Source organism: Nymphalis io, chromosome 25, assembly GCF_905147045.1.
Source record: "Nymphalis io chromosome 25, ilAglIoxx1.1, whole genome shotgun sequence".
NCBI classification, from domain to species: domain Eukaryota; kingdom Metazoa; phylum Arthropoda; class Insecta; order Lepidoptera; family Nymphalidae; genus Nymphalis; species Nymphalis io.
In genome coordinates, this window is record NC_065912.1 from 5,862,220 (window position 1) to 5,885,880 (window position 23,661).

The 23,661-nt window shown below is 36.5% G+C and overlaps 1 protein-coding gene across 1 annotated transcript; it reads right to left on the reverse strand.

Moving 5' to 3' along the window:
* Positions 1–1,721: 1,721 nt before the first annotated feature.
* LOC126778044 (MICOS complex subunit Mic60-like) lies at positions 1,722–22,361 on the reverse strand. Its single transcript, XM_050501392.1, has 17 exons — positions 22,308–22,361; positions 20,757–20,881; positions 16,086–16,291; positions 15,883–15,921; positions 14,788–14,945; positions 13,482–13,608; positions 10,969–11,132; positions 10,580–10,705; positions 9,133–9,205; positions 7,976–8,076; positions 7,140–7,250; positions 6,377–6,494; positions 5,861–5,998; positions 5,014–5,117; positions 3,899–4,000; positions 3,054–3,142; positions 1,722–2,065 (listed from the first exon to the last, which is right to left on the reverse strand). The coding sequence occupies exons 1-17, from the start codon at positions 22,359–22,361 to the stop codon at positions 1,888–1,890; spliced, it is 2,013 nt and encodes a 670-aa protein (XP_050357349.1). The 3' UTR covers positions 1,722–1,887.
* Positions 22,362–23,661: the final 1,300 nt, after the last annotated feature.

The window sequence follows — 23,661 nt, forward strand, 5'->3', positions numbered from 1 at the left end:
ATTAATAATATATAACATTTACGTTCCCACTAGGTATATTTAAATAATATTCATAAATTTAAGTATCGTTTATTCTTGTTTGTGAATGTTATTTCGCATTATGGTACTAAGATTATAAATAAAGTAAGTTTGCATGTATGTAAAGGTCACGTTCTTAACTCAATAATGAAACACATGATAGGTCGACTAAATTATCAATTCTTTAATAGCACAAAGGATATATTTATTGTTTATTTTTATTTCTAGGCGACATCACATTCGACATTTTAGGATCTTATTGTAATTTTTTTACAAAATAGATAACGACGAGTCGGTTAGAACGAGCAAATAGACCTATGGTAAGGTAAGTGGTCATTATTGCCCATAGACATTGGCGCTGTAGGAAATATTAACAATTACTTACATCGCCAATGCGCCACCAATAGTGGGAACTAAGATGTTATGTCCCTTGTGCCTGGAATTACACTGACTCACTCACCCTTCAAACCGGAACACAATAATCCTAAGTATTGCTGTATGGCGGTAGAATATCTGATCAGTGAGTGTTATCTACCCAGACTGCTATTGAATTTACAATTCCAATTTCCTTTTGATGTAACTTTTTAAAATTCGAAACTGCTGTTGACCCAGCAGCAATACAAATCGATTTTCCTTAATTACTTATAAGCAAATAATGCAAATTATGCATTTCTACTAAATAAATAATAATTAATTACTTACTGTTACAGCATACGACCTTTAACTCAACAATTCGTGCCAATGTATCAATGAAATGTTACGCATGGACACACATCCTTGCTATTCATATCGCAATCGATTCAATATCGAAATAATATTGTATGTTGTATTATAATTGTAACACTTTTATAATTATTTGAAAAAATGTAATATATAAATAACAATAAATTTATAAGAATTGTTTAACATTATAATTCTTTTTATTATAAACATTCATCTTATTTATTGTGTCGTTATTCACGAAAATGTTTTAAAGTAAAACAGTTTTAAAATAATTTCTATTTTTATTGTCCGTTTCATTATTCACAATTTTTTATAATATTACTGTAAAATAATAATGAAATAAAAGATAACATTAGAATTAACAATGCAATGGAGTTATATTTAAAAATACACAAAATTACGTGTATTAAAAATGTTTGTATAATTTAATTTGAATAACCATCTTGTATATTAATTTAATAAATATGACATAATTCAATTATTATTTGACCTTCTTAGTTTGGATAAGTAATAGTCGCATTGAATAACATATCTATAAGGAGATATGGAGGTATATTATATATAATGCACTTTAAAATTTGAAAAAACGTTGTTCCTTTATTAATTATTATATATCCATCTCCGAAACGGTGGTAATTTTTTTTTTACTATCAATAAGTGATGTTATTGCTTCTATATTCAATAAATTAATTTAAATTTGAATCAAAATGTCAAACTATAATATTGTATATATTATGAGTCAACGCAGAAGCGTTATAAGGCACACTCGTGTCACTTTAAAATTGTTCCTATTAAACCGATAGTTGATATAAAAATTACACAATGCTAATGCTTCCTTTAACGCACAATCGAGATATATTTTATGCTACACAGGTCAATTAAAGTTGAGAAAAAAAAACTTAACAACATTTTGAAACGAATGTAAAAAAATAAAAAATAAATAAAAAAATTAAAATTGAAAGAACAAGATGCCACACATTAATATTAATTGAAAAAAGAATGTTATTTCAACTTGATTCAAAGTAACACGATACAGTCAACTCGAATCGCTTTCGATTTATTTCATCGACAATAAATCGCCACTTGTTTCAAAAAAGTTTCTAAGCTAATTCTAATTTACACATTCAAAAATGTAAAATGCACAGGTTATATATATTGTATTCCTAATGCCGCTGCGTGTGCGATAACAGCCTCAGCAGCTTGTCTCGTCTCGAGATGAGATCTGGCTGCGTCATACCAAGATGACGCCGCGGCTCTTGATGCACCCTCTAGAGAATTCACGTATCGAATCGCCGCCGCTAAGTTACCTCGTTCCATCCAGAACCTTTAAAAATAAGTTGCAAATAATTAAAATGACGTCCTGCTAAACAATTTCCGCCACGGTTTTTTTTTTTTTTTTATAGAATAGGAAGGTGGACGAGCATATGGGCCACCTGATGGTAAGTGGTCACCAAACGCTCTTAGACATTGGCATTGTAAGAAATGTCAACCATCGCTTATAGCCAATGCGCCACCAACCTTGGGAACTAAGATTTTATGTCCCTTGTGCCTGTAATTACACTGGCTCACTCACCCTTCAAACCGGAACACAACAATATCAAGTATTGCTGTTTTGCGGTAGAATATCTGATGAGTGGGTGGTACCTACCCAGACGAGCTTGCACAAAGCCCTACCACCAGTGCAATCTCAAGTGAGATTAGCCAACTGCGCGGTACATATTATTGTGCACAAGTGTGAAACACAGAAGCACTCTCAATTCCCTTACCCTCATAATCCAATGGGACGGCAATCTCACATGACTGGAAAGAGTTCAGGCGGAGGACCAACGGCTTTACGTGCTTCTCGAGGCACGGGAGTGTACTCACATCCAACGTCCACACTCCGGGGTGCTACTAAAGATCTTCGACAGAAGAACCCAATAACTTTTTCTTTTTAGGCCCGACATGGAATTAGAATCTAAACCACGGGATCTGCGGCCTTATTATATCTAGCCACTAGACCAGCAAGGAACTACAATTAATATGAAAGACCATTTACCGGTGGTACATCACGCTGGTTACTCGCTAATGAATTAACCGCCAAACAGTAATACACTAAGGACAGTGATAACGAATAATTGTACGTATATAAAAATTCCGAGTGTATTGGGCCAATATCCAATACTTTTTGGCGATTAATGAGAACCCCCCCCCCCCCCAAAAAAAAACAAAAATAACAATTTAAGATACTCCATCAATTAATTTTATTTAAAATAACAAACAAACATCGTAACTAACGATTGTTACTAAAAATACTCGATATAAAATTATACCTTGCCCTTTGCAACAAATCGAAAGTGTCCAAATCTGTAAAGGGTCCCTCTGGCATTTTGTCTACCTCTTGCTGTGGAATACCGGATAGCTGGAACAAATCCAATACTAAACTTGCAAGCTAACACAAAAAATCCTTGTCCCAAAAATCTATCACATACAAATCGAAATATCCCTATTAATTTCAATGCAATTTGGTATATGGACAATTTATGAAATAACTTCAATTGATTTTTTTTTATAAAATAGGAAGGCGGACGAGCATATGGGCCACCTTATGGTAAGTGGTCACCAACGCCCATACACATTGACATTGTAAGAAATGTTAACCATCGCTAACAACACCAATGCGCCACCAACCTTGGGAACTAAAATGTTATGTCCCTTGTGCCTGTAATTACACTGGCTCACTCACCCTTCAAACCGGAACACAAAAATAACAAGTACTGCTGTTTTGCGGTAGAATATCTGATGAGTGGGTGGTACCTACCCAGACGAGCTTGCACAAAGCTCTACCACCAGTAAACAAATACATATAGAAAAAACTCTAATAACAAAGAAAGAAAACCCAGTGTTAATCAATCGATTATATTAAATTAATAATTTATATAATACAATGATTATGTACTCATATCGCTGGAAGGGAGAAAACAGAATGTATTTATGTTCACGAATAAATTATATGGTTATACAACGCATAAAATATATAATCATGTATATTAGTTAATCAAATGTATGATCAAATGGATCCGAGTAAAATATATATTTTTAATAAGATTAATAATGTTAATCAAATTCTTAAAAAATGTAAAAGCAGATTACATTTTTCAAGATGAGTAAGTGATACCTTCATAAACAATAACGTTGACTGCAACCAAGACAGGAAATAAACTGGCAATCGCGCTCCATCTTGTTCGACGAGTGCAACTTTCAACGCAATTTTTTCCATCTATTTACAATATTTTGTCGATAAAAATAATATAAAAATCATAGGTAGATAATCTTGCGGTTGAACAGAAAGCGATATCACAACAAACTCGAAACTGAACGCATTAAACGATCGTGAAATGTAATAAGTTGTACGCGATATTGACTATAATAATTATAACAACAAAAGGATTGTAATAAGTTGACACAAGGGACATAAAATCTTAGTTCCCAAGGTTGGTGGCGCATCGGCTATGTAAGCGATGGTTGACATTTCTTACAATGCCAATGTCTAAGGGCGTTTGGTTACTACTTACCATCAGGTGGCCCATATGCTCGTCCGCCTTCCTATTCTATAAAAAAAAAACACGTATCAAAATAACGTATCATTGTCAGTCAGGTTACGTCATTTCACGATCGCGAGTTCTTACAAAACAGCACGGTAGAAAACCTTTCGTATATTTCTCCACACTTTAAGACTTAACGTATTTAATAATTCTCTATTACTAGTTGTATTATTATCATCTTGTTTTGTGTTTACACAATAATTTGTCTTCTTCTATCGAATACAAAATAGTTGATGACAGAAAGAGAGAAATTGGTGTTAAACAATTCATCATTATACAAGGTTAATTAATGAACCTGAAAATGCCATTCATTTAACTAAAACCAGATGTGTTCTCGAACACCAATTAATGAAGTCATTGAAACATTTCACAATTGACAACATTTAAGGAAATAATAAAAAAAAAATAGTTTAAGTTCTTATATTTTCTATGTCTGTAGGCTGTTATGATCACTTCCTATAAGTTGGTATATTTGCTTTTATTAAGAATATCTTACGCTTTAGTAGCTCTTAAAATTAAGAAAGAAAAAACATTACAAAATTTGCTAGAATATTTTTTTATCTATATTTATTGATTCATAATTTTTTTATTATCTAACATCTAACTTATTCACTGAATAGTTATTTTCACTGTTCAATTTATAATACTTTAGTAAATTAAATGTAAATCAAAGTCATATCTCTTATACCTGATGATATTTCGCTCTTAACACACTCTCAGGTACCAGACCATTTTCTCTAACTGACTCCGGTACAGATTTTAATACAGTATTTACTAATTCATCTCCAACTCCTATAAAGGCAACATAAATATTAGGAACAACGCTCAAGACCTATGAGAGTGGACTAGAGTTATTTTTCACCATAATGTGTATATAAGTGTGTAAGTGTGTCTATAAGCTATATATATTCACTGGTGGTAGAGCTTTGTGCAAGCTCGTCTGGGTAGGTAACACCCACTCGTCAGATATTCTACAGCAAAACAACAGTACTTGTTATTGTTGTGTTCCGGTTTTAAGGGTGAGTGAGCCAGTGTAATTACAGGCACAAGGGACATAACATCTTAGTTCCCAAGGTTGATGGCGCATTGGTGATGTAAGCGATGGTTAACATTTCTTACATGCCAATGTCTATGGGCGTTGGTGACCACTTACCATCAGGTGGCCCATATGCTCCTCCGCCTTCCTATTCTATAAAAAAAAATAAGCGATGCGTTTTTCTGTTTTATCTGAAATTCCGCATTAAATATTAAGGTACTTAATTATTCGAACACTTTCGAATAAAAGAAACAAGAAAACAGACTGAAACATTTTCAGAGTTTACGGAAAAATTACGGCAAATTAAATTCAACGTCGATTGCGTTGACTTCAACATACGTCGACATTAATACACTTAAATCGCTTTCTAAATTCTGGCGAACCAGGCTTAGACGCTTCACAGGCATAAGCCTAACAAACATCACACCACCATCACACCACAATCCATCCTAAAATGTGTGTCAGTTTTAAACATGTTTTCTAATAAAATTTCTCTCACCTGCTGCTTTTTCAATAGCATTCAACTCTTTATTTACATTAACGCATGGCACCCCTTTTTTAGTAGCAGCTAATAAAGATGATCCCGCAATCCATAGGTCTTGTGAACGTTTTGTCTCACCCTCGACTTTTAACCTAGCTGAAAAATAAGCAAACTTGTTGACTCCACTAACAACATCGTATCATAGGCTTTAAGGACCATTAGGTATACAAATTCGTTCGTTGTACCTTATATGCGTTGGCCTTAATATTTTTCAACATGTAGAAAGATCAATTTGCTTCATTTTATTATCTCAAAATTATAATAAAACTTTAATTTTGTCAGATATGCTTATTACGTCACCCATAGATCGCATCCCATTTATATCCAATTTATATATTAATTGGCAAAGAAAAGCCGGGTATTAGCCTAACCCTGGGTAAAACCCAAGATTACACTCATGATTTACAACCATTAAATATATATCACACCAACGTAACAGTTATACGAGCACATGATACTAATAAAATGAAATACCATTAAGTTTATCCTCGACGACTTTCAATTTTTCTGCCATTTCGCTTAGTTGCTTTGCGAACATTTTCTTTTCATATGCAACTTTTTCAGAGACGAGTTTATTTAGTTTTGATGTCACCTAAATTATTTAAAAGAACAATTTATATACAAATAAAAATACGCTAAATAACCGACAGATATAAGATACACAGAAAATTGTTAGTTGAAAATTAAACGGAAGAACGTACGTGGTATAGTGGTACCTAACCAGCTAGGCGTAATAACCCACCAGTGCCACGTACCAAACCCGACAAAACACCGGTATAAGTTAATCAAGTATGTTAACAAGATAATAATTTATCACATAGATTTAAATTATTATATATAGGCCTCTGCATCTTTGACAGATGATTTTTTTTTACAATTAATAGGCCAGCGTTTGACCGTTGACTTGCCTGATGTTAAGCATCGACACGGATGTACATAAGATGTATGTAAGTGTATGTGGTTTACATAATATGTAGCACGCTTGCCTATAAGAAACCTGTTTACTCTGGATTTGAAGACACCAACATTGTACCTATCAGGAAATACGGCAAGCAGCATCGCGAAGGCACTTGCGTTCATGACTGAAGAGACCAATGCCAGAGAGGATCCTTCGGCCGCACTCCCGACAAGTGTATGCGCCCAGACGGGCGGGGGTTTGAAGCCCGCTCATGACGCATAGTGCGTTTTTCTTTTTTTTTTAAACTATTATAAGTTAAGAAATTATGGATATAGAAACCTCATCTTCTTTTTGTTTTAATTTAACGTCCATCGTTTCTTGGTGTCGCTCCAGTTGCATCTTCAATGAATCCTTTAGTAATTTATCGTTTGCAAGTTTTTGATCGTTTTGCTAAAATAAAGCAAAAACATTAACAGTGTGAAAATAAACTGAGCTCTTTAATTAAAAATAACCTAGATGTCCTATTGTAGGACATAGTCGAGTTCAAAACACTCTCGAAAAAAGATCTCCAATAGGACTTTGAGTAACAATCATTAAAACACATTAATTACTAACAAACTTTCACATTGAATATTATTTTTGTAAAATCACAAGAAATGATAAAAAAGCAAAAACTATAAAAATAATAAGGCACAGTTGAGAAAAAAGTCAAGCAAGTCAAGTCTTATTTCTAAAAGATCAATCTCCTCGACTGAACCAATGGAAGACATTTCATAACATTCTTCCTTATATATAACCATTATATATATCATTATGTAAGAACGCGTGAATCTAAACTGATGAACGTGGTTCAAACCCGGGCAAGCACCTCTGAATTTTCATGTGCTTAATTTCTGTTTATAGTTCATCTCGTGCTTTTCGGTGAAGGAAAACATCGTGTGGAAACCTGCATGTGTCTAACTTCATCGAAATTCTGCTACATGTGTATTCCACCGACCCGCATTGGAGCAGCGTGGTGGAATAAGCTCCAAACCTTCTCCTCAAAAAGGGAGAGGAGCCCAGCAGTGAGACATTTACAGGCTGTTACTTACTTACTTACTTACTATATATATCCATTCATTGACCAAAACTTTCAGCCCTGTATTATACTACAAAATCACATAATTTAAACGTACTCGTTTTTTAAATTCGTTGTCCATCTCGGCTCTTTTCTGTTTTAGAACCGTTTGCATCATTGTTTCTCTATTTTTCCTTTCCTTATCGCCTTGAGGTAAAGCTGAATGAATTGATATATTCAAATATATTTTATTACTATTAACGGTAATTGAAAAGGGTGGTAGTTTTTCTCGCTACTATTTCAAACCGAAAAGCCGAGATGACCTAGTGGTTAGAACGCGTGAATCTTAACCGATGATAGTAGATTTTGAATTTTCATGTGGTTGATTTGTGTTTGTAATTCATCTCATGCTTGACGGTGAAGGAAAACATTGTGAGAAAACCTGCATGCGTCTAATTTCATTGAAATTATGCCACATGTGTATTCTACCAACCCGCATTGGAGCAGCATGTTGAAATAAGCTCCAAACCTTCTTCTCAAAAGGGAAAGGAGGCTTTAGTCCAGCAGTGGGATATTAACGGGCTGTTACTGTACTGTTACTGTATTTGAGACAGTCATAAATTGTATAATTTTATAAATTATCAATCTTTTATATAAATAGATTGATATTAATTGTAGGAATTTCTCCTGATCGAATTTCGGCAACGGTGGCCAATCTTACGGACTAGCAAAGTGTGAAGGAGATATTATGACATGTATAATAACATTACTGTATTATCTATTCCTCACTTACATAAAAAGACAATTCATAATTTCATAAACAGCAATACTTAGTATTGGATGTGTACCGGTGAGTGTGCCAGTGTAACAACGTGTAACAGTGTCCCTGTTACACGTTGTTACACGTTGTTAGTTCTCGAAGCGAGATTGAAAATGTAAGATTACGGTTATATATTTTCTAGCGCCAATGTCTATGGGCGATGGTGCACATTAACTATATTTTATATTAATTATTATTACTATATTTTATATTATTTAAAAACAAACGGGACGGCAATCTGATATAAAAATAGTTCAAGGGCAGGACTAAGAAATTTAAATTTATTTTAGACCCAGCATTATAACTGTCAACAAACTACTAAGGTAGTTCGCAAAATCTGTGAGAATTTCTTGACAAAAAACTCAATCACTTTTTTAAGACCATTCCGGGAATTAAAACCTATCTCCAGACTAGTTTAAGCATTTTATAATAAAGAAAATATCACAAAAACTTACTTTCAAACGCCCGACCAACTCTATCGGTCATTCCAACCACGACTTCTTTTAATTCCGCCTTCAATCGTTGTGTCTGAAATCAAACACCACAATTTTAAAACCGATTGAAAACATATATTTGTCGTGGAAAAACAATATTTTTAATTAAAAGTAGCTGAATTGACTATAGTAGTAACGGGTAAACGCGGTGACTTCTTTCGTTGTTGAAGTCACGTGGACAGAGTCGTGTTGGGGAGTGGGGTGACTGTTTATAAAAACACTTGCATTCGAGAAATGGAAGACTTGCGTTTAAGAAACCGACCAGTCTACACCTCCAAGGCGAAACTGTCGGCTTACCTATTTAGTACCTAATTATACTTGTGTATTGTGATCTGTAACAATAAATCCTTGTTATACCTACGTTAAGTTATTATTGATACAATATCGTGATGGACCCCGTACCACCGAATTTAGAAGAAGACAGCTCTATCGCTCAGCCACCGCTGCCGACGACATATTGAAAAACTAGATACGTTAGAAACGAAAAAAAAACGAAATGACAATTTATTGGAATAAATTATATAAAAGATAGCAGTATGACCTTGTAATTGTCATTTAAGTGAGTAATGTCAGCTGACGAACACAACAGCTGAAAAACACTATACACAATAACACACATAGTATATTGATATACAGTTGAATTACAATTTTTTTTATAGAGTAGGAAGGCGGACAAGCATATGGGCCACCTGATGGTAAGTGGTTACCAACGCCCATAGACATTGGATATATATATATAGACAATCTTGTACAGTGATAGATAAGGGTTAAAGCGAAACTTAAATTAACGTTAAATTACAATTAATTTAAATTATTATATCATGTGGATTTTTTTTATATAATAGGAAGGCGGACGAGCAAATGTGCCACCTGATGGTAAGTGGTCACCAACGCCCATAGACATTGGCATTGTTAGAAATGTTAACCATCGCTTACATCACCAATGCGCCACCATCCTTAAGAACTAAGATGTTATGTCCCTTGTGCCTGTAATTACACTGGCTCTCTCGCCCTTCAAACCGGAACACAACAATACCAAGTACTGCTGTTTTGCGGTATAGAATATCTGATGAGTGGCTGGTACCTACCCAGACGAGATTGCACAACCAGCAGCTCTACCACCAGTAAAAAGGATTGATAACCTGAAAAATGTAGCAGGAACCGAGTACCGACGGCAATTCCACACATGAGTTAACGGGCTTTACTAAGATTCTACTAAGAATTTGTCGACGGAAAAATCGAAAAACATTTTGATTAGCGACCCTGGACTTCGCGATCTTTAAGTGTCCAGCTCTCTTTGGTGAAACGTAAATACGTCATGAGATGATATTCAATCGTGATCTGCGACTTTATAATCGGTTATAAGGTGTCAACTGGACTGATGAGGCAGTCAATTAGTTGTACTCACGTAACGATTAGTGTGATACAATAATAGATCCAAGTCCCCTTCAAGTTGCAATTTATTTTGTTCATATTTAACTTCTGGAAACATTGTCTCGTTTTCGCTCGCGTATTTGTCTATCAAATTTTCTACCTGAAAGAACCATCATGGTTTAGTGATAACTAGCTAATCGCTTCTGCTTCTCGCGGGTTAAATGATGGTCTAAATAAAATGTTTATATCGTAATACATAATATATATAAATTTGACGCGGCGCACACCAGTAAAGTTCCCAGTCATGATTTTGATGAAAAACCGTTCGGTACTTTTTGAGTATATCGCGTTCAGATAGAGACAAATATAGACGGCGGGGACTTTGTTTTATAATAGGCAGTGAAATTACAAAATACTTATAACCTTTTGCCATTGATCGTCCAAGACAATAGACTTGTCATTCTCCCATTGATACAATATGCAAGACGCTTTTATTTGTTGCAAATAATCATTCATGAGTATTATCGTGCTCTCTATCTCTTCTTTTGTCCCTTTCAATCCACACTCCAAGTAACGTGTCAAGTCCTCTTAAAAAAAATTATTATTAAGTATTTTAATTCCTTTATTATTAAAAAAAGACTATAATAGTTATTGTACATCAATAACCTATGTATATACATAAGTTTTGTGTTACGAGTAATGAGCCCGTAAGGCAGTTCCTGTACGTCAAATACATACTTATGACTTTGAACCTTATTATACTTATATTAGAAACGCTTTTGAATTTTTTTTTTTTATATGCCCCGGGATGGCAAATGACTCCACCTGATGGTAAGTGGTAGTAGAGTCCAAACGCGACGACGGCCAGTACAGTCGGGAAGAATGTTCTGTACTAGCCGTCCCCGCCTTGCTGGCCCGCAAGATGCCTCTTCACGCCTCGTTTGAAGGAACCCGGGTTGTAAGAGGAGGGGAACACGTGAGCTGGTAAGGAATTCCATTTTTTAGAAGTGCGACAAAGAAAGGAGTTGCCAAATTTATTTGTGCGCGATGGAATTGATGTCACAGTTAGGCGGTGACATCGAGAACCAGCTCGCGTGGACTTAAGAAGGAAGGGGAAGCAGGAATTAGAGAGAATAATTCCTCAGAGCACTCGCCGTGATACAGACGATAGAAAGCGCTCAGTGCTGCTATCTCGCGACGCAATTGTAAAGGTTCAAGGGTGTTTGTGACCTTTACGTCGCCAATAATGCGTACTGCACGTCGCTGCAACCGGTCCAAGGCCTCCAGTAGGTACTTAGCGGAGCCATCCCAAAGGTGCGAGCAATATTCAACGCAAGACCGTACCTGTGTTTTGTATAACAGGCACAGTTGTTGTGGCGTGAAAAAACGCCGCACCTTGTTCAGAACTCCGAGTTTTCGTGAAGCTGTTTTTATAATAGCCTCGATGTAATCCCTTGGACTAAGGTCGCAGCGAACGTCCATCCCCAGCATGGCGATTTTGCTTTGTATCATCAGCGGTGTGCCACAGAGCGAGGGATGAGGGTAAAATGGTGACTTTTTCGCTGTGAGAGCGCACACCTGTGTTTTCTTGGCATTAAACTCAACAAGATTATCAGAACCCCATTTGGCGATGAGCTCTAATGTCCTATCGAGTTCAATAACAAGATTCTCCCGCCTCTCCTCAGTTTCCGCCCGCCCAGCCACTGCGCGTCCGTGGTATCCACCATGCACTGTACTATCATCTGCATAGCAATGTATGTTCCCAAGAGAGAGCATATCATTGATATGCAAAAGAAAGAGTGTGGGAGATAGCACAGATCCCTGGGGGACGCCAGCATTCACTACATAGAATTGTGAAGCGCAACCATCTACTAAAACACGAAGGCTACGCTTGTGTAGGAAGCTGGCAATCCAGGTGCATAGCTGAGCAGGCAGACCATATGCCGGTAGCTTGGAGAGAAGACTTCTGTGCCAGACCCTGTCGAAAGCCTTGGAGATATCGAGGCACACGCAGGAGACAGCAGACCGCCGCGCACTTCTTCAGCACAATGGCTGGTATTCCATCGGGACCGCTAGCTTTCCGTATATCGAGTGATTGCAGCTCCGCACGCACATCATGTTGCCTGATTTTGATGTCAGGCATCGTGTGGCCACATGAAGGTATTGTTGGTGGCTGCGCACTACAATCATCGATCACAGAGTTGTCGGCAAAGAGTTTAGCCAGGAGGTCGGCTTTCTCCTGCGGACTGTGAGCTAGCGATCCGTCCGGATTTCTGAGCGGTGGCAGCGAAGGTTGGCAGAAATTGCATAATTCTAGACAATTCTACTAAAAGCAGAACGGATCGTTCTTTGAATAAATAAACCGTAAATTTAGCAATAACGGTGGAAACTATTGCTTATGTATAACTAATGTTGCAATACCAAACATGAAATTTAAGATGTTATATCCAAGATGTTTGTAATTGGCTTACATATCCATATAACCGGAGCACAGTTGCTTGTCGGGCATTTGCACCAACAAAATGATACCACAAAGAAAAATGGTTAGTATAACATATTTAATCTATCTGTTGCTGCAATTGTCTATTGATGGGCCGGTTGGCGTGGCTGGTAGATACTTGCCTTTCACGCCGAAGGTTGTGGGTTCAATTCTCACCCAGGACAGACATTTGCGTGCATGAACATGTCTGTTTGTCCTTAGTCTAGGTGTAATTATCTATATAAGTATGTAATTATAAAACAAAAATAGTATATGTAGTATATCAGTTGTCTGGTTTCCATAGAACAAGCTCTGATTAGTTTGGGATCAGATGGCCGTGTGTGAATAATGTCCCAGATATTACATTATATATTATTGTGTTGCGTACTGCTACTGCTGTTTAAAGGGCTTTATAATTTACTAACATGATTCGAAATTTAAAAAATATCACATGTACCAATATCAGTGGTGGCTTGTTCTGCCTTTTGAATGGACTCCGCAACTAAATTCAAACGTTCAGTCATTTGATTACGTAATTCTTTCAGGGTTGGTATTGAGAAGTTTTGCATCGTTTCTGCTACAATCTATAAATGTATTAACAGCTTTATTTCAAAGGTAATACGATATCAATTCGATTGCATTTATCCCATTTATTTGAGAACGACACTGTTTAATCTACATGGATAAAATATTAACGATCCTTAGGAATGTTAATGCTGGTTGGATGGTTGGTTGGTCAGTTGGTTTTAACATTTTTTTGAGAGGTATCTCTTTTATGTCTCTTAAATCTGCAATATCTCTTATATTAAAACTCACTATTTATACCTGAATATCTACTTATAGAGAAAAGAGCTCGAGACTTTTATTACATAGAAGTCTTGGGATGGTTTAATTCGAAACTTACTTAGAACAAAATCATTTGAGTAAATTTCTAGCCATCTACCATAAATTAATAATTTGAAATATCCCTGTCACGATTGTGCCATGTAATTTAGAAATTAAATATTTAACAAAATCGTTAGTTCTTGGACGTATGTAATCAGGAGAGTATATACTTTACGCATTCACGTGTAAGTCGAAACAAAAAAACTTGATTATTGACCATTTAAGTTAATATTATAATGTTAAAAATAATTACAGGATATATTTATTATATGTTTGTTGATCAACTGTTGTTTATTATTTAAAGCTATTTTATACAATTTCATTTCCAATTATACATTTCCATTAAACATCGAATTATTTTAAGAAAAAGAAATTTCAAAACAGTATAAGCATAAATTCATCAAAATCAACTCAGCAAGCTTAAGTAAGCAATGGAATCGACGTGGAGAGCCGTAACCTCCTTTTGTGAGATCTTCATGATTCAGAACGAGAAGGCGGAGCAAGCATGGGAAAAGGGTCTCCTCGGTCTCCCGCAGCCCAAACACGCGTGGTATAACCACTTAAGAGCTAAGAACATGTCTAAACATAAAAACCAAAGCGTATACTAAGAACGTCTTGTTAAAATGGCCATACAATTTTATTATTGATTTTTATTATGGCATTTTTACGAAGAAAAACGTTCAAATGACCCCACTACGTGGGTTCCTGGGCCCGCAATTGTGACAAGAGTGAGCCCACTACGTGGGTCCCTGGCGTTGAATGGGTTAAGAGTTCCTCCTGTGAGGCTGTCGTCAACACCAGGAGGGAGAACATATGCTATGTATTGTTACATACACACAGCAGCAAGGACATCTAAGAAATATTTATTTATTCCTTACCTGATTATAAAGAGAACACGCCGTTGAAGCCGTATAATAATTACTAAGGGCTTCATTACCCAGGTCTTTTAATCGATCAATTACTTCACAAGTTGTTTTTGTAACAACAATGGGTTCAGGTTTATTGTCACATATGGGTTTATCTGGTTCTATGGATTCTGAAACGAGTTTATACGTCTTTGATTATGTTCCACATGACCGATTGCGGTAACGGTAACATTCCTGAACGGCGACTAGCCAGACTTAACGTAACATATTCTAGTGCGCAAACGCGTGTGAGTGTTACTTTACTTTACTTTATACTTTATCGTACACCACACCACAAAGAGAAAAATACAAAACATGTATACTGCCTAAATAAATGTACAATTATGGCGACCTTATCGCTACATAGCGATATCTTCCAGGCAACGATATGAGGTAGGTGGTGGTATGAATAAAATAATATTAATATTTAATTAAAACAAAAAAAAATAAACAAATGTAAATATAAAACACACATATTATATATCAATAAATAAATTATATTATCAGTACATACAAAATTACAAGTATATGATAATACATACTATATACGGCAACAACGAATAAAACGATAAGTCCTCAAACATAACAAGAAAGAAAAAAGAAAAAACGAATGAATAATACAAAAAATACTAAAATAAAAGAAATTATTGGTGATAAGGCATTTGAGACAAAAAGTGATCTTTTACAAGTTTTTTAAAAATAACTATGGATTTGGCCTCCCGAATATTTAAAGGAAAATCGTGTGAGTGTTCTCCGTCGGGACGGCAATTCGAGACGATAGGGGAGAGGCGCACGACCAATGGCTTTTAGTATTTTTAATGGGATGATAGCATGGAGTATATCACTGCCAACTTCTAAGCTTTAGAACAATAGCAATATTTATTTTATACGTATTATTTAAATCAAGAATTATAATGTAATGTAATACCTTGTAATTAAGTTAAAATATTTGCATGTCATAAATATAGTAACTAAACATGTATATTATGTTTAAAGCAAATAAATGAAATTGAATTGAATATAACATTATTTTTATTAAAATAATATATAAATAATAATAAAACTTACCTCTTTTTCTGTCCTCGACTTCTGGTTTGGATGTAATAGCTTAAATAAATAAAAAAAAACAATTAAATTTTAAGTATAAATATTACGTTAACATATATTTTTAACATGAATTATTGTCTCGTTTTTTTTAATCTGTTATGATAGTAAAATAAAATTTAACAAAAGAGTGAAAATCACTTGTGCGATTTCCAATAGGAACTTACGGATAATAGGTTTCTGTGTCTCATCCATGGAACAAGGCTGCGGTTTATCGTCGTCCCTTATTATTTTATCGAAAAAATTCTTGACATCTTCAACGCATTTTCGCGCAAATTCGCCATACGTCATGTTCTCCTCATAGGCTATAGCAATGAAATCGTCAAACCATGGAGCGTAGATTATAAGCCAGTCGCGAATTTCTGGCGAACGTCTGGATTTGAAGTGAGAAAAACATTTAACGTGTAATTCAAAAAGTGTTTCTCTATATTAATTTGTCTAGCCTTTGTGTATATATAGCCATAAAACTTTTGCAGCTTTGTTTAGTAAACCATTGATATCTCTTTCTGTCATCATTGATTTGACAATCGAAAGAAGATAGCCATATATATACCCAACATAGTATATATTAAACTACATTTATAGGTAAAACAGTTAAAGCTTAATACAATATTATGACTTTTGAAAGGAAATCGTAACGATAATAGTAAATGAAATTATGAAATGACAGGCGACAAATGAGAATTTAGTTTAAAATAAATTAGTCTTAATTCGCTCATAATTTCCGAAACTAATTTTATGATGGTGGTAGCTATGTGCAAGCCCGTTTGGATATGTACCACTAATCACATATTCTACCTCCAAACAGCAATACTTACTTAGTATTGTTGTGTTCCGGTTTGAAGAGTCAGTAAGTCAATGTAACTACAGGCACATGCCAGCCATTACTATCATATCTTAGTTCTCAAGGTTGATGGTGCGTTGGCCATGTAACAAATTGTTAATATTTCTTACGGTGCCAATGTCTATATGTAGTGCTCCCCCCCCTATTACCATCAAGTGAGCGATTTACCCGTCCTATCTCTAATATAAAAAGGGTTAATGATTGATACATCTGTTTAGCAAAACATCAGTATAAAAAATGTATAAATAGCAATCATGGTACCGTATGGTAGAACAAAAATATAATAACTAGCTGTGCCCGTTTCATCCGCGTATAATTTAAAAAAAATCACTAAGAGCAGACTTATAATATTTCAGTATATACAACATCTTACTTTAAAATCATAAACTTCCATACAACATTTATTCTTTAAAAAGATATGCTCCTGGTACATGAGCCACTCACTACTTAAACTAGGATTAGAGTAATCCGCGTTCGGTGAGACGTTCTCGCTGTTTATAGCCTCCTGTTACATAAGACACTCACTATTTAACCTAGGATTAGAGTAATCCGCGTTCGGTAAGACGTTCTCGCTGTTTATAGCCTCCTGGTTCATAAGACACTCACTATTTAACCTAGGATTAGAGTATTTTGCGTTCGGTAAGACGTTCTCACTGTTTATAGCCTCCTGGTACATAAGACACTCACTACTTAAACTAGGATTAGAGTAATCCGCGTTCGGTAAGACGTTCTCGCTGTTTATAGCCTCCTGGTACATGAGCCACTCACTACTTAAACTAGGATTAGAGTAATCCGCGTTTGGTGAGATGTTCTCACTGTTTATAGCCTCCTGGTACATAAGACACTCACTACTTAAACTAGGATTAGAGTAATCCGCGTTTGGTGAGACGTTCTCGCTGTTTATAGCCTCCTGGTACATAAGACACTCACTACTTAAACTAGGATTAGAGTATTTTGCGTTCGGTAAGACGTTCTCGCTGTTTATAGCCTCCTGGTACATGAGCCACTCACTACTTAAACTAGGATTAGAGTAATCCGCGTTTTGTGAGACGTTCTCGCTGTTTATAGCCTCCTGGTACATAAGACACTCACTACTTAAACTAGGATTAGAGTATTTTGCGTTCGGTAAGACGTTCTCGCTGTTTATAGCCTCCTGGTACATAAGACACTCACTACTTAAACTAGGATTAGAGTATTTTGCGTTCGGTAAGACGTTCTCGCTGTTTATAGCCTCCTGGTACATGAGCCACTCACTACTTAAACTAGGATTAGAGTAATCCGCGTTTGGTGAGATGTTCTCACTGTTTATAGCCTCCTGGTACATAAGACACTCACTACTTAAACTAGGATTAGAGTAATCCGCGTTTGGTGAGACGTTCTCGCTGTTTATAGCCTCCTGGTACATAAGACACTCACTACTTAAACTAGGATTAGAGTATTTTGCGTTCGGTAAGACGTTCTCGCTGTTTATAGCCTCCTGGTACATGAGCCACTCACTACTTAAACTAGGATTAGAGTAATCCGCGTTTTGTGAGACGTTCTCGCTGTTTATAGCCTCCTGGTACATAAGACACTCACTACTTAAACTAGGATTAGAGTATTTTGCGTTCGGTAAGACGTTCTCGCTGTTTATAGCCTCCTGGTACATAAGACACTCACTACTTAAACTAGGATTAGAGTATTTTGCGTTCGGTAAGACGTTCTCGCTGTTTATAGCCTCCTGGTACATGAGCCACTCACTACTTAAACTAGGATTAGAGTAATCCGCGTTTGGTGAGACGTTCTCGCTGTTTATAGCCTCCTGGTACATAAGACACTCACTACTTAAACTAGGATTAGAGTATTTTGCGTTCGGTAAGACGTTCTCGCTGTTTATAGCCTCCTGGTACATGAGCCACTCACTACTTAAACTAGGATTAGAGTAATCCGCGTTTGGTGAGACGTTCTCACTGTTTATAGCCTCCTGGTACATAAGACACTCACTACTTAAACTAGGATTAGAGTATTTTGCGTTCGGTAAGACGTTCTCGCTGTTTATAGCCTCCTGGTACATAAGACACTCACTACTTAAACTAGGATTAGAGTATTTTGCGTTCGGTAAGACGTTCTCGCTGTTTATAGCCTCCTGGTACATGAGCCACTCACTACTTAAACTAGGATTAGGGTATTTTGCGTTCGGTAAGACGTTCTCACTGTTTATAGCCTCCTGGTACATGAGCCACTCACTACTTAAACTAGGATTAGAGTAATCCGCGTTTGGTGAGACGTTCTCGCTGTTTATAGCCTCCTGGTACATGAGCCACTCACTACTTAAACTAGGATTAGAGTAATCCGCGTTTGGTCAGACGTTCTCGCTGTTTATAGCCTCCTGGTACATGAGCCACTCACTACTTAAACTAGGATTAGAGTAATCCGCGTTTGGTGAGACGTTCTCGCTGTTTATAGCCTCCTGGTACATGAGCCACTCACTACTTAAACTAGGATTAGAGTAATCCGCGTTTGGTGAGACGTTCTCACTGTTTATAGCCTCCTGGTACATAAGACACTCACTACTTAAACTAGGATTAGAGTAATCCGCGTTTGGTGAGACGTTCTCGCTGTTTATAGCCTCCTGGTACATAAGACACTCACTACTTAAACTAGGATTAGAGTATTTTGCGTTCGGTAAGACGTTCTCGCTGTTTATAGCCTCCTGGTACATGAGCCACTCACTACTTAAACTAGGATTAGAGTAATCCGCGTTTGGTCAGACGTTCTCGCTGTTTATAGCCTCCTGGTACATGAGCCACTCACTACTTAAACTAGGATTAGAGTAATCCGCGTTTGGTGAGACGTTCTCGCTGTTTATAGCCTCCTGGTACATGAGCCACTCACTACTTAAACTAGGATTAGAGTAATCCGCGTTTGGTGAGACGTTCTCACTGTTTATAGCCTCCTGGTACATAAGACACTCACTACTTAAACTAGGATTAGAGTAATCCGCGTTTGGTGAGACGTTCTCGCTGTTTATAGCCTCCTGGTACATGAGCCACTCACTACTTAAACTAGGATTAGAGTATTTTGCGTTCGGTGAGACCATCTTACTGTTTATGCAGTCCTGGTGCATGAGACACTCGCTCCAAACCAAGATTGGAGTCATCCGCGTTCGGTGAGACCCTTACTTTGAAATCGCAGACTTACTAAATAGAACATTTATCCTTTAAAGCCAGTTAAAGGTTTAGTATCGAAAAACAAAAGAAATGTGTATTACGAATATATATATATTTTTAATCCTTAATATGTACAGTTTTTTTAATAAGCTACTAACCTAACAAAATATATTACAAAGGAATACAGACAAAGGTTTATCAGGTCCCTGTTACCAGAGAGCACCGTGCGTCTCCAACATACCTGCGTTCGCTGCATCTAACTCAATGCTATAGGCAACAGCGCGGTAGTCGGCGTACTTTACATATACGCGTGGGCACGTTTGGGTATAATTGATCAAATAGATCTGAGCTCAACTTATGCTCATAACCTTTCAATCATTATCACTTTACAGACTATCATTTATAAGTAGCTACAGTTTCAGCGAGTTCAACTGAACAACTTTATTATAACATTTTTGTCGAACAAAATATGTTCGTCATGATTCTTTAGTGTTTTTTTTATTTATAAACCGATTGAAATTGAAATAAAACAAACAATGAATTTTAAGTGAAGTTTATCACAATTCATAAGTGAAAATCGCACCCAAATCAGTTAAGCCGTTTCAAAGATTAGCGCGCACAAACGCACAGACAAACCAGACAAAAATTCTAACATGATTGTTTTGGTTTCTATTGCGTTGATAATGGCCCAATAATAGTTTTACTCATATATCGTCCATGTACAGACAGCGATACATTTTTATTTTATGTATATAAATAATAAATTTTTCAAAATACAAAACTATATAGAAAAAAACTTTTCACATGCCTATCTATTATGGGAGGTAAATTTTAAATGCACTCACTTCGCGATTACTGCAAACGCAGCGGCAACAAAAATAACAGTCAAAGCTCCCCAGAATGCGGTGTCATCCTTGGGTTTAGGAGGCGGTGGAGGAGGCTTGGGTGGACATGGCTCCCGCACTTGCACCTTATATTGTGTTCGCGGATATTGACATATTTTTAACACTTGGGTTTCCACTCGTTGACGACGCTGCGTAATTTTTTAATTTTTTTTAAACGTAACCACTACTTATAATTAATTAATAAACGTTTCTGAATAATGTAGACGAGATGCCATAGACAAAATATACATGGCGCTGTATGAGTCTTAGCAAGAGTAAAGTAACAGCCTGTGAATGTCCCGCTGCTGGGCTAAGGCCTACTCTCGTTTTTTATAAATGGTTTGGTATTATATGAAATTAATTTTACATTTATACATTAACCAGTGCCGTTTGGCGTTATATTTGTTACTAAATATATATAAGTCATAATAAAATTAATTATCTACGTAAGTCAACTTATGTCATATTAGTAGAAAAATAATTAAAAATCTATACAATTTAGGATAATAAAAAACTCCTGAACTTGAATTTACGTGACATTAGAATATGGCGACCTTGACAGTAAATCATATATATGTAATTGTATATATTTGTATATTAATAACAAATTAAAAATCAATACTGACTACATAAATTGAAGTATAACGAAATATTTTCAAATTTTCAACAGTTGATAAAAAACGATAACGAAGCTATCATTCATAAAATATACAGATTGAAATGATATATAAAATACTTACCAATATATTTCTAATATTGAACAATTTGTTTTTAATTCTAAACATTTTTAAACACTGATTCAAAGAATAATCTAATATAGAAGATCTGTCATCTCCTTTTTTTATTTTTCTTTCCTTCTGACGTGACAGAACAGCCAGTATGTAATGTATGTATTTCTAACGTAACTTCAGACATATACATATAAATAAGTATTTTATAATAAGAAACACACAAATAACAAACAAAACAATCATCAATCATTAATGACATATCCATTAATAACAAAACCTACTAAAAATGACAATTCAAGTAATTGTATATATTTTTTTTCACCCTTTTCTGGCGTGTATCTACGCTATTTGATGCGCAAAATATGTCACGTATACAATAGATGACACATGATATGAGATTATTCGGTTTCAAATTTTGAAGTAATTGTATATTAGAAGCACCCAAACTTCGCGCCAAAAGTGATATTCTTCTTCTATGACGGGCGATGACGCACTTTTCTTTTTTTTAAATATATTCCGCCACAATGTACTGATAAATTCGGTCGAAGATTGTTAGAAATGATTAATTTCTATGACTGGAACATGGAACTTTCTATGAATGAACTGTGTTCTTTACCCGACTGTGCAGTGAACACAGACTTAAATGTGTGAGAGAGAAAGCGATCGTGAAATAGTCTTGAATTACAATAGTCAACGTCATAAGCTTTCGTCTCGGGAAGTATCATTTTATCAAAAAAATATAATAAACGGGTATTGAGTATAGTTGAGAGAGTATTTATACCCTGTACAAGTTAGCTTGATCTTTTTGACAGATGTAATTTTTTCTGATCGACATAACTTTGCAATGACGAACATATTATTTTCATAATTTAATGATTTTACGCCGTGGAGTACCGGCTTAGAATAGTACTCCCCCAATCTCATCCCGTGGGTGTCGTAAGAGGCGACTGAGGGACGGGGAAAAGGGGGGATGGGCAGCAGCGTCCCCCCTCCCATAAACATCTTACCCCCCTACTGCGCTCGCCAACACGCCTGCCCAGCGCGGCGAGTATGGGCAAACCCCTCCCTTAATGGCAGATGCGCCCAAAAAAGGCCCCCAGTTACCGGCAAGCCCGCTAGGCCCGACCAAGGTATCGGTCGAGGTATCGGCAGGGCAGGGGGTGCTAAGAATCACCGGTTCACGGCAGGCTACCCTATAAAACGACTGCACATGGCAACGAATAATGGACGCTCGATGAGGCTGGACCATCACCTCGCCGAATTAGAAGTAGAGTTAAGTCATAAATATCAACTTAAAAGCCGAAAGATCGAGAATGATGAGGTCTACTCTCCAACCTACCATGCTCCATGCTGCTCAAGGCTCCGAAAAGTTCCAAATGGAACTTCAAAATCAATTCACCGCGTTGGAAAGAGAACCGACACGCTGGTCAAAATACTGCAAAACACATCCCGCAAGTGTTTTCCGCCACAGAGAAGAGACAACGCACCAAAACTCTCTGCTGAGACACTCGAGCTCATGAGAAAACGACGAGAACTACCATCGTTTTTGTCATATAAGGCCTTAAATTGAATAATAAAAACGCTGACGCGACGCGATCTCCGACGCTCCAATACCCGTGCCATCAAGGCTGCGATTGAGCAAAATCGGGGATCGAAAGTGTTCGCTCGCAAGTTTGGGAGGCCGCGTCTGACAAAATTTAAAACTGAAAATGGTGGGGTCGTTACCTCTAGGCCTGAGATTGTCGGAGAAGTAGAGAGGTTTTATGGGCAGTTGTTCTCTTCAAGATCGGATAAACCCGTGGGAATCAGTTTTGATGACCAGCGCGCCCCTCTTATACGCCATTACTCCGAGGAGCTCCCGGTCGTTGACCAAGGAGAGATTAGGGCGGCTCTAGAACAGCTTAAAAACAACAAAGCTCCGGGAGATGACGGAATTACAACAGAGTTACTTAAGGCAGGCGGGACTCCTGTCCTGAAAGAGCTAGCAAGCCTCTTTAATTCCGTCATCCAACATGGCAAGACCCCGGAAACGTGGAGCGGGAGTGAGGTGGTACTGTTTTTCAAGAAAGGTGATAAAACCCTCTTGAAAAACTACAGACCAATCTCCCTCCTGAGTCACGTGTATAAGCTGTTCT

What these genes read in the sequence shown, in the direction of transcription:
- LOC126778044 (XM_050501392.1), bottom strand. Translation starts at nt 22,361, where the DNA reads ATGTCGATCAGAAAAAATTACATCTGTCAAAAAGATCAAGCTAACTTG. An exon ending in TAAAACAAAAAGAAGATGAG is followed by an intron (nt 6,495 to 7,139) that starts GTTTCTATATCC and finishes TAAATAATTTAG; the next exon opens with GTGACATCAAAACTAAATAA. An exon ending in CAACGTTATTGTTTATGAAG is followed by an intron (nt 3,143 to 3,898) that starts GTATCACTTACT and finishes GATTTGTTCCAG; the next exon opens with CTATCCGGTATTCCACAGCA.